Below are 13,051 nucleotides of genomic sequence, written 5' to 3' on the forward strand. Positions count from 1 at the left end.
CAATAGAGTTGCTGATGATGATTGAAGCTGAAACTTGGATGTTTTCTAAAATACAAGGATCATTATTGAAATCCATATGAGATAGAGCGCTCTACCTGTAGAGCACAAAATTACGCTCAGAGTATTCTTGAATTATAAATTTAAATGTTAACAATCGGAAGATATTGTGGATCAAAAACTAAAATCATAGAAATTGATTTTTTCCTAAAAGTTTACTCATTTTTGTAAAATTGTAACTCACTACTCATTGAAGATATAAAGTTCCGAATGATCTCATTTTATTAGGAATTTAATAATCTAAATAAAAGGCGAGAGCTAATTTTTCTGATCGAATACAGGATTTGGCGGAAATAACTAAAAACTGGAAAACGAATCTAAAATACGAGGTTTATGGGTCACTCTGTATCTAGCAGAAAGGGAAATTTCCATGAAATACTTGGTTCTGGATTTCTCTAACAATATATCCAAACAATATATTAAAAAATCAGAACTACAATATAAAATGCAAGCATCAATGTTTTTTAGTGACTGGACCATGGATAGTATCATGACCTTGGCAGGCATTTAAATGAACTAATTCAAAAATATCCAATCAACTTCAACAAATAAAGCTCTCAAATGCTGTTGTATTAAAATGCTGATTATAAACTTCAAAAATCGCCTTCCCCCCCCCCCAGGTCAGGGTCCTGGATCCGCGCCTGTATTATATCTACAACTAGCCTTCCCGGTGAACTTCGCACCGCCAAATAGTTAATGCATCTCATGACTAACTTTAGCTGGATGCACACCTGAGGAGGCGCGATGCGGCATTTTGCATCCAGGTGGAAGAACTCACACACACTGAATCGGGCATGAAATGGAACGGTGTGATAAGGCAATCTCCATAAGATCAACACTTTGTATCACCAAGCCGCGCCTCCTCAGGTGTGCTTAGCCTTAGCTTAAACTGATGCATCGCTATATTTATATGAAAATTATCCAACAACCAGTATTTACATTTATATCTCAATATGGACTTCCTTTGTGCTTAGTTATATATTTATTTTATAATAATTTACTAAAAATCAATTTACTCTAAACATCGAATACAATACAGTTATTCGAAACAGAGCAATGTCTTCAGAGCATGTAAGTCTTTAACCTGAGGCCTGAAGGCCTGGCGTTTAGAATAAAATACATGGGCAGTAATGGAGCAGCACACGCTCTTGTCTACTATCTACCGACGGCTGTTAGATGACGCAATGATTATAACAGCTGATTTTTATTTCTGTGTGTGGCCAGCTCACAAATCTTCTCCCATAAGGATTACATGTAAACTTCGAAGGACCGTAGGAAAAAGTCCTGAAGTCGAATTATAAATTTGATAGGCCATAAACCTGGTCCTGAACATAATAACGAACAAAACTAAATAAAATCATCAAATTCGGTACACACATAAAAAAGTTATTGAACGTCAAAATTTGAGGCTCGATTTTAATTTAAATGGATAGTCTCCATCTTATTGAAAGGTTCCCATAAATATGACTCACTCTGTTCCACATGGAACCAACATTTCAATTTTTTAAATATAAGAGGAACTGGTTGGCTGGGAAAATATCGTTTAACTTGGTCTATTTTGAAATATTGTTGATACTTTACACACTCTGCTGATTATTCATTGTTCAAACTAATTATGTTGGCATTGTGGATTCATTTGTTATCGTTCTTATTAGCATACGGTCTATTCTAATGAAATTCACCCAAAAGAGGTAAATTAATGTGGAAAAAATCGATGAATACTGAGTTGTATGATTGCTTCCGGTATACACACCAATAGAATGCTCTCCCAGGGAAGCCATCTTATTGGTGCAGATGGCCTTCCACCGATCTCACTATAGTCGTCCTTATATTTCGAATTACACATTGCTATGTCGGCTATTTTTACATCTAGATTTCTTCCCACTAAACAATTCCTGGAATCAAAGGACAAAATTCATCGTTACACAAATACAAATTACAACATAAGCTCATAGAGCAATTTTATGAGAGCTGGGAAAAATATATATCGATGACAGTTGATGTTGATAGGCCTACTCGATGAAGGCGATTCGCTAATTCACTATTCGCTTAAATTATCACTCTTATTTTACTCTTGTAACATGAATAATTATCATTGATATGGCATTTACTATTAATATTTTATTTTTCTATCAAATAGTATCAAGTTCACTTCATGTAAGAAGGCATTTTGTGGGTATCTTAAAACAATATTGTGTGAATAAATTTGAGATAGAACATTGATTTCTTTCTCCCATCTTGGCTAATATGAAAAAATACATCTTATTTGAAAAATGATACACACCTTGCAGCTAAATCCTTGTGTACTAAATTTTTAGACTCTAAATACTTCATTCCTGAAGCCACTTGAGAAGCCATACTCATCAAAGAACTAGTCCTGTAATAGAAATAAGAATAAATAATTAGACTTTCTTGAATAATAAGCATCATATTATAAATCTTTCCAAAAAAGTTTGTATCAATATGAAGTATTGGAAAATTATGTATAAATGTGCATGAAATGCAATATTCGTGCTGTTTCAATATTTTCAATTACGGTATTTGATTTTATATTAAAAAGAAAATTGATTTTCTTTTTCTATTGAATATTTGTGATTTACTCTCTTCCACTCAACCCCTTCTCTGAGCAGATCAATAAATAGGTAAATTATTCTCTGCAAATTATTCACAATAACTATTTATTTGAGATAGTTATCAATGTGAAGTCAAATCAAATAAAATTTTATTTCCATTTAAAATACAGTTTACAAACATGAATATAAATTACATTTTATGGAAAGATTAGCATCCGCAAAGAAAGAATCTGAGCGCGGTTGCGAGTTATTGTTTTATTTCATGAAACTAAAAAGAAATATAATTATAATACTATTCTAAAAACAAAAACAAAAAAATACAATATTACTAAAAATTTCTTATAATTGACACATTACTAAACATGAGTAAAAAAGAAACCTATTGAAAAATTTCTCCCGATACAGCAATTTTTAATGCTATTATTTATGCTCTATTTTGTGTCATTTTTTCTGTTTTGATTATTACTATTAGTTTTTTACTATTAGAAGAGAGTGGAGGGCTGCTGCCATATAGAAGGACCTGCTTACGAGCAGAAAACTACAGAGAGAGAGATTAGTTTTTTATGTTTTATTATTACCATTTAGTTAGATTTATTACTATTTCGATTTGTTATTTTTTATTACTATTTTTATTATTATTATGGTTTTTTGTATGATTATTTGTTTTGGGGTAAACAACTATTTTTCAAGATCATCAAAAAGGTTCCAGTATATCACCATCTTCCCTCAACCAGTGATCTATTTCTTTAGAATAATATTTTTTGCAGCTGATTTCTACGATCCTCGCTGGAATCAGGAGCATAACTTTATCAATTTTGTATTTGAATTGTTGCCTACATACATTTAGATCCATCCTAACCTGATTTATGGTCATTGTTCTTAGGTTGTATGGTGTGTCTCTCATGTTGAGCCTCAAATTACCTACATTTATTTATATATTGAATCAAATTTTTAAAATACAATTCTTTAATAGTGAGCACTCCCAATTCTCTAAGTATTGGAAATGTATATATAAATGTATTATTCACATGCAGTGGAATATACAACATGAAATGCATTATTCACATGCACGTTCAATACCTAATTATTGTAATTTTGTTTTTCTATCAGTCCACTATACCCCAATCTTCCGTATCTCTGAATAGACGAATAAGTAGATAGGTGAACTATTCTTGAAATATATTCATAATAACTAATTATTTGTAATATTTTTTTAAACAATCATACACAATTTATTTTTTAAACAATCATACACCATTTATTTTTTCAAACATACACAATCTATTCATTTATTTCATTTAAAATACGTAGATACACAGATAAAATACAAAATACGCAGTTTTAAATCCTGCCAAAAATAAAAATGATTCTTTCATTTAATTTGTTATTGTTTATACTGACGTTAACGAGTGTTGAGAATTGAGCAGCTGCACAAGATCGCCGAGATCGGCGGGGAACTCGAAGACGGCCCAGGGCGGCTGTTCGGCCGTGCACACGCCCAGTGTGCGCACTATGTTCGGGTCGTTGAGGCCGCACAGCAGCCGCAGTTCGCGCACACAGTTGCCTCGCATGCTGCGCACACACACGCGCTCCCCCTCAACACCCTGGAGCACGTCCCCTTCCACGTCACACACCTGTGCCTGTGTCAAACAAACACAAATACAAATATATTTCATCCCATTTATTTTTCAACATAATCATGAACAAGACAATTCACCAATATTAATAAAAATAAACATGTTTCCAGGTTTCTCGAGGGAACAAGCAGTATTGGGTGTGAAGTTTTTGTTAGCTTATTAATATAGATAAGCATACATACAGAATTATAATCTTTTCCATCCAATTCATTTATTTATTCACACACACTTACAAGATAAATACAAATGAAAACATGTAAAACAAACAACAACAATAATTACAATAAAACAAAATAAAAGAATAGTATGCAAAAAAAAGGGGGGAGGCAACTTTGGTTATCATAAACGTAGACATAAAATAATGTCTTAAACATATTAAGATAACAAATATGAATTAACATTATACACTATATTTTAAAGTAACCATTCTGATAATATATATTTATTGCCATTTGATTTACAAAAAAAAACAATTATTGGTCATTTGTCACAAGTACACAGTTCAGTTAGCAAAAAAAGGTTGTACAAAACACAAAAATAGGTAACTATAGAAAGTGACCATCTTCTTGTGAACACATAGAAAAATTGTCTATGAAATGAATACAAAATAATCATCACAGTCTATAGACCTATAGATTATGATACTATTTAGTTCGTCACAAGCTACTCAGATATTATTACAGTATTGGAAGTTTTAACAACTCGAAATAATAAAGCCTTTCGTCATGTGGTATCGTATTACAGGCTACAAGGAGTGATCCGTGGTCTAGTGGATAGAGTGCCTGCGTAGCAGCATAGAGATCCCGGGTTCAAACCCTCTCAATACCAAACGTTTTTTAACCAGATCACTCCCGTGTTATCGGATGGGTACGTTAAACTGTCGGTCCCGGCTGAAGTATGACAGTCGTAAGGCCCATTGACGGCTTAAATTATATATTCAGGCGGTGGGACCTTCTCGCAAGGGACTCCCCACCAACAAAAGCCATACGAATTTACTTTTTTTTACAGGTTACATGTTGTACACACAATTGTACACACTGTTCAATTTCAATAAGAAAGAGAAATAAATGAATATAAGAAATAAATAAATAAATAAATAAGAGTTACTTGCTCCGGGTAACCTGCCTCCAGTAACTATAAAACTAAAGAACTATACAATTCCATATCTATGATAAGTACCTAATAATATCAAACTATCTCATTTAAAGCATATTATTTGATGAAGATTGATGAAGTACTAACAAAATGTATAGACATATTATATAATATCTAATGCTGGGCTAGGATATGAGAAAAGGGGTGGGCGTCCACTAAAACCGAACTGACTTCGGCTGGACCGGACTAAACAACGAATTATATTGATGAGCGTCAATTGCAGCAGATTTGATCAGCCGTAAAAATTGTTCCTAAATTTTTATATTCAGGATTGTGTGAAATAGATGATGATAATGAATTCTGTTATAAATTGATATTCCTTACTGCTAATAATTATTTGTATTCTTGATAAAATATGAATTGTTTGACTATGGGATATCATTATATTTGCATTGATTGATGACCATGGGATATCATTATATTTGCATTGATTGATGACCGTAGGATATCATTATATTTGCATTGAATGAATCTTGAATATAGAGTAGGAAGTGGTATTGAATAAATAATAATATTATTATGTAGGGAGTGGTGCAGCAGTAGCATGATTTGATTGGATTGATCGCTTACCTCACCCAGATGACATGAGCCTATTTTATTGACCACATGCAGGCAGTAGCGAGGAATGGGTGTGAGTTCTCCTTCTCTGCTTTTGTATGGTTGACCCATGCTTGGTGCTATATTCCACAGCACTGCTGGAGGGGCCACCTACAACAAACATCACAAATACAAATTCTACATGAAATTATCACACTAGGATAATTGTCTGAAAATTCATGAAATTAATGATTTGGAGTGGATGTTCCTAAGTATCGATGTTATTAATTTGAATTATCAATGAATGAATGTGGAATTCAAATTCAAATTCAAATATATTTATTCCACACTCATAAATACATATACATAAATCAAATAAAGCTCAACATGACAACACAAACCAACCAAAATGTAATAATAATAAACGGTAAGTGAAAAAACCACTGGCATAAGATGACTTTTGTTCGCCAGTGGGAGTAGAAGATAAAATTATAATACGCTTAACCTGATTTGAATTGATTTAGCACAGAAGCAAATATTTATACAGTACAGAATAGTAAATTATGAAACGAAGAATCGGAACAAAATTCACAACAGAAAAATTAAAAAATTCTCTATATTGCTATGAAAATCGATCAAGAGGCTAAGGCACCCTCCAGTCTGCTAGCGCTACTTGGTCGTGGGTTCGAATCCCGCTGTAGGCATAGACGTTTGATCATCTCATAAAATCATCGACGCACTTCCCATTACCCATGCACAAGCTAAAAGCTCACGTGGGCATCATCCGCAATAAGAAAAAAATAGCAATCGAGATCAGAATTTGTTGAGAGGATATGAATTTATACAAGTCAATATAAAAGATACCAATGATCGCAGATTGCAGATCGCTCTCTGTGTGTTCAGGCACTACCTCCGTAAACAAAGCCCCAGTGCATTCGTGTGACGTCAGTACAGGTAGGGCTTCTACACCAATAAAAAAACACTAGCTGAAATCAACGAATTGTTATTGGTGTAGGAGTCCTTCCTGTGCTGATGTCACACGAATGCACAACGACTTTGTTCACGGAGGTAGTGGTTCAGGGCCTAATAGATAAGAATGAACATAGCTAATATTATTTTGTAAAACATTAGGTTATTGATTAGCTTATATTATTGAAGTATGTATCCAAATAGATGGATATGAATTTGAATAAGATGAAATTGGTTGATAATAATGATCAGAGAGTGACAATTTGACTGACCCTGAGCTGTTCTCTGGGCGCCGTATGACACCGTTTCCTTGTGGGAGGATCCGAATGAATCCTTTGCGACGATGAGTGCAGCGGGTTGCTCTGCAGACTGCGCATGTGCAGTGTGGAGTAGCCGTGTACATCACTGTCACTATCCTCGGTCTCAGTGTGGTACCTCTTGCGTTTTGAGTCTGTGGCAATCGTGTGCAGCCGCGTAGGAGTCAACGGTGACTGCTGCAGGCTGCGGATCTGCAGGGAAGACATGCTGCCCCGTTCACTACCAGAGTTCTCCCTCGTACTCGCGCTGTCTTTATCACGCTCCAACTGCACTGATGCACCGTCCTCTGCCGACAGCACGTTGTAATGATGCGATTGGATGGGGGAGTCACTAGTGACCGGGTGTACCCTCCATGTCAGCAGGGATCCGTTGCTTTGTGCGTTGCGGAAGTGCGATGACGTGTAGCTGCTTCTCTCACTTCCGCTGCTGTCCTTTATGGAACTCTCCTTTGGCAACGTTTTTGAGTCGGCGTCTGATGGTGGGTCTTCAAGAGTAACTGTGGACAAACATGAATAATGATTTTTCACTTTTAATATGTGAAAAAATTAATGTGATAAATTCTTCCATTTTTGAATATAGAATCAATTCAATCCAATAGAATGAAATAGAATAGTTTTAGAGTTTTGCGAATTTAGATATTGATATCTAAGTTAGATATTGATCAAATCAAGGTTTAAAGCAGTTTTGGGCGAATGCCTGTTGTTTTTACCTGCATTGTATCTATTGTCTATGAATAAATGAATAAATCAATAATATATTAGTCTTAGCAGCGCTAATTTGAGAAAATTCAAATTCAGAGCTTGTATGCATTGTTGAAGTTAGTTGACGATTTTCCTGGACTGACTTCTGAATAAGAACAAAATTGATATGAAGTTGAGTGTGTTATAGCCCCTTGTAAATGATTTGTTAAGAACGAATTGCCTTAGGCTAGGAGTGTGACCACTAGTTTCTAAAAGCAAAAAAATTATCTTGATTTCATGAAATGAATCCATGTTGGAGGAATGAGGAAATTTGATTTTGTGAAAGATGATATATTGATGATGTCAATTCACATGGAGATTTTAAACTATTGCTGGAGGAAGCGATTGTCCCTCTGTAGTTAGCATGCAGCCTAATCGACAGACATCCACGATTGCTGCTTGTGACGTTACCTACCACTAATCATTTCCTGGACTGACTTCTGAATAAGAACAAAATTGTTATGAAGTTGAGTGTGTTATAGCCCCTTGTAAATGATTTGTTAAGAACGAATTGCCTTAGGCTAGGAGTGTGACCACTAGTTTCTAAAAGCAAAAAAAATTATCTTGTTTTCATGAAATGAATCCATGTTGGAGGAATGAGGAAATTTGATTTTGTGAAAGATGATATATTGATGATGTCAATTCACATGGAGATTTTAAAATATTGCTGGAGGAAGCGATTGTCCCTCTGTAGTTAGCATGCAGCCTAATCGACAGAGATCCACGATTGCTGCTTGTGACGTTACCTACCACTAATCATCGGTCATGAGTATAAAATCATTTTCGGTTGTTTTGTGAGCCCACGCGAATTTGTGGATTCATTCATCTTCCATAATATATTTTCAATTTTCTTAAGTACATGACCGTCAACATCTTAAAATCTGTAGTCCACTTGTGAGCTCCGCAACACTACCGTGGACCTTCCCAAAATAGAGGAATCCCAAATAATTTGAATATTTGTAAATGAATCGGCTCACCATAAAAATATTAACTGAACACAGATTCCATCCCGACTCCGAGGAAATTTTTTACAGGATTTTCCACAACGTGATAAAGCGCAGGTCAAATATATCAACATTCCAAAGTAATATTCTTCTCCAGTGAACTACAAAAATTGTACAGTTTGTTCAAAGGGGAAACATTGGCTGTGGCATGTGGTACATAAAATTTATAATTGGCTTATCTGACTCATGCACAAGTAGTCAACGAAATACGAAATAAATCTGCATTTGATCCAAGTAGGTCTAGTCTATAATATAATAAAGGAAAGAATTGGCTAATACATGTACGAGATAGGAAATTCACGAATAACGTATTATCACGTCTGAACTATTGGACCTATTAACTTGGAATTTTGCAAATTAATTCTCAAATTACCAAGGATGGTTATAGGCCTATTTTAAATTCTTCAAGATTTCAGTAGGTCAAGTTTCTAATTGGACCCTTGCAGAGCACGGGTTACCTGCTAGTGTAGAATAGTGTAATGTAATAATAGCAATTCCAACTGAAAATTACTTGTGATTTTCATTGAATAATGAATTCTCGCAGGATTTAGTCAACTGATAATTTGATAATTCATCAATTTAAGAGCATTCACCCACTCAATCAAGAAACCTTACTTTTTTATATGTATTAAGATGATCCATAATAATGACAATATTTCTCTCATATTCAAGAATATTTTTAATCAATGAACCATAACAAGTATGAATAATATTGCGAATTTTGATACTTATACTTATTTTGGGCTGAATCACCACCTGTATTAGAGGAATGGCTGAATGAGTTTGAATTGAAGAGAGTTCTTGATTGAAGAGTAAGTTATCTTAACTTAAACTGATGATAATTTGAGCTGAATCGATTCAGGGAAGTAAACGAGCTCAAGCTACTACCTTCAGCTCATTAAGAAAAAGACGGAAAGATTACGGTACCTTGTTTGTCTTCATTTGAGTTGTCTGGAGGATTCTGGTGGAAGCTGCGATCACTTACAGGATCTTGACTGCAGGGCGTCGGCTGCCCGCTCACTGGCATCAAGCCCACGTTATTCATCGGCGTCAGATTCATCAGTAAGTCCTGGAATAGTGAGGAATTCATTTGATTAATCTATCCTATTATATGAAGCGAGAAATTTCTGTATATCTATTCATATTTTTCTATTTTTATATCTGGTTATATGGTTATTTATGTTCAACGGATCTCGAAAACGGCTCTAACGATTTTCACGAAATTAGGAATGTAGTAATTTATGATATCATAATTCGATTGCACTAGGTCTCATCCCTGGGAAAACTCGCTGAAAGACATGAAAAGAATAATTCATACTTGGAAAAACAGATGATGATTTCTTCGTCTGTCGATAACAGAAGATGCGTGTGCCTGTGTGGAAGATCAGCTGTGTAATCAATCAGCTTACCGTATCTCGCGAGAATTCTAGAAATTTTAATTGACTCGATCGAAAATACAGTAATCTTATTTGTTGACATGAGATGGTATATATCATAATATTCAAAGTTGATCATTATTTTACAGTTCTAACTGATTAGTGAGTGCTATTTTGTTATTCAATTTGGTATGTAAACAATCGAAATTAGAACTTTTATGTTTTCAAATATTTGGACTGAAAATTTCACCTGAATTCAAGTGTATGGAACATAACCCACTTTTTGGAATATTTATAGTGTATAAATCAAAATTCGGGGAAGAAACAGTTTTGTGCTGTGCCTGTTAGTCCTTCCCCAATCATTTTAAAGAACTGAGTTCTGTTTATCAATAAATAAATAACGAGCAAAGCTCGGTGCCTCGATATTTATAAATTAAAACTCCAAGATTTCTTGATCACACTATCAGCTGTGTAGGCATACTAGATGAAACTACTTTTGTCGAACGGTTTATGAGTGAAGTTGAGAGGGAATCCATTGAAACCGAAAAAAACACTTGTTGATCATAGTCCAGTCAAATGGTCGTTTTTTAGGAAACAGCCCCGAAAGAATTTTTCTCAACGGTTCTTCATGTATTTTGGGGCGCTGAATTCGAATCTGGAATTTGCTGACACGCCAGAGGGCGGCTTCTCCCTCAAAACCCCCAATAACCCCCAAAATTTCGTTTTTTCAATTTTCCCATTTTATCTCGTGAACCTTGAGATAAAAACCCCGAAAACCCCCAAAAACCCCTAAAATGTCGGACATTTTTTAATTTTTCCATTTAATCTTGAAAACTTCGAGTTTTTGGAGAAATAATATTCTATACAAAATTAAATATATTAGCATTTAAAATAAATTGAGTGGTCGCGCGATTCTACCATTTTTGGTTCCGGAGCTACGAATTTTCAAAAAAGGGGTATTTTTCAAGGGGTTTTCAAAATTATGCAAACCATCCACTTCTACCCTATAAAACTTGGATATTTTTCTAGTATAGATAAAAACCACACATCACGTTGAAGAAAAATTAATTCTGAACAGGATTCCTTAAGAATTTTCGAATTAAGTAGTGGGGGAAGGAGGAATACACCCAAAAATAGAAAATCATGTCCTACAGCCAAAATACAAATTTTTCATTATAATACCTTTTCAAGGCCTTCCTAACAAAAAAATACATATTTCGGCTGAAATCATATCACGAGGGTTATTTTCTATGAGAATCACCCGTTAGAAACATTCAATTTCCGTATTTCCTAGTGGGGAGTACGTCATAAGGATACGTCAAGGATCAAAACTTCAAACACTTAGTATAACTTTCGACAGAATAATCAGATCTCCTCGTACTACAGCTCATTCTTCTCAGCTCGTCAAGGCGGTCAAAATCATGTATATCATAACTGAAAAAAATTTTATGTAAAAATGAAAAATTTCTCCTTTAGTGTATTTTAGCCCATATTAATTAAATGCTCAGAAAAATGACCAATTTCTATATTCAAAACTGTGTATTTCGGTAACCCGAAATGATAAAAATGGTACTCGGGCTCTATTTGAAGAACAGAATCTCCTCTTTCATGTGAGGTGAATGAATTCTGTGAAGTAATATAATCGTGAAGTAAGATACGCTTGTTTCAAAAAATCAAAAAAATTGCGATATTTTCCTCATTTTCACAGTCTTGACAGTTTTTCGATCATAAACAGTCATGCATGGTGGATTTGAGGCAACGTAGCTTATAGAACATGTAATTCTCTTTCATTTGAGACCAATCGCAAGTTTCTATAATGTATTTTACTCATTTTAGAGTCTCTTGAATAACAGTAAAATCTCAGAAGAAATGAGAAAATAAAAATAATATTTTTTTAAATTGGCTGTAACTTTTGAACGGTATTGAAATCAGAAAAACGATTTAAGGGAGTGGAAAGAGGAGAAAATTCTCTACAAATTTGACTACTTTTGTGATTTTTTATCTGAAGTATTTCACAAGATACGCAACTTTGAATACGCGAGACTGTGAAAATGATTAACATATCACAAATTTCTCGCATCAAAAGCAAATTGCTGTTTTGCGAAAAATCTTAGAGCAAAGCTAATTAAATATATAATAATTTTTTTTTGAGTGGTACATTACAATTATTGCATAGTTTAATTCAAATACAGTACCCTTTTTTCAATTCTTACCTTCATATTGATTGTTACTGAGAATGGATTCTTGAGTATAGTGGTTGGAGAACCCTGTAGTTTCTGCCTCCGACTTAGGAACAGAATAATGATGAAAACTCCAAGTAGTAAGAGCATCACTGCCATAAGTACTCCAATAATAATTTCTGCGTACCCTTGGTTATCTCGTGGAGCTGCGACTATTGGAAAGAAAATCAGGAAAAGTGAGTGCAATGAGATAGAACAACAATCTTTATAACTTTATTAATATCGACCTGCTTCAACGATCCGATAACTCACTGTTATATCAACGTTTCCCAAGAGATGAATTGATAGGAATAACGAGGTGATAGAAAACACATAGGAAACCACGTCTAAAAATTTTAGTTACAAATTATACTGGCCGGGACACACCTTGTCATGCAGCGTTCCGCCCCAAGTCTTGTCCGATTTTAATGTAGGGTGAAGACGTGGTGGTGACACTGGTGCTTCG

At 34.5% G+C, this 13,051-nt stretch overlaps 1 protein-coding gene across 1 annotated transcript in view; it reads right to left on the reverse strand.

The window, feature by feature from the left end:
* LOC111053666 (discoidin domain-containing receptor tyrosine kinase B) overlaps window positions 1-13,051 on the reverse strand; it is a 230,478-nt gene that overhangs the window by 14,224 nt on the left and 203,203 nt on the right. The window contains exons 10-16 of the mRNA XM_039430947.1: window positions 12,580-12,758; window positions 9,918-10,059; window positions 7,201-7,742; window positions 5,993-6,130; window positions 4,032-4,270; window positions 2,342-2,434; window positions 1,811-1,952 (exon numbers count right to left, since the gene is read on the reverse strand). Coding sequence (XP_039286881.1) covers window positions 1,811-1,952; window positions 2,342-2,434; window positions 4,032-4,270; window positions 5,993-6,130; window positions 7,201-7,742; window positions 9,918-10,059; window positions 12,580-12,758 — 1,475 coding nt within the window. The remainder of the gene's footprint in view (window positions 1-1,810; window positions 1,953-2,341; window positions 2,435-4,031; window positions 4,271-5,992; window positions 6,131-7,200; window positions 7,743-9,917; window positions 10,060-12,579; window positions 12,759-13,051) is intronic.

Source organism: Nilaparvata lugens, chromosome 6 (genome assembly GCF_014356525.2).
Source record: "Nilaparvata lugens isolate BPH chromosome 6, ASM1435652v1, whole genome shotgun sequence".
NCBI classification, from domain to species: Eukaryota; Metazoa; Arthropoda; class Insecta; order Hemiptera; family Delphacidae; genus Nilaparvata; species Nilaparvata lugens.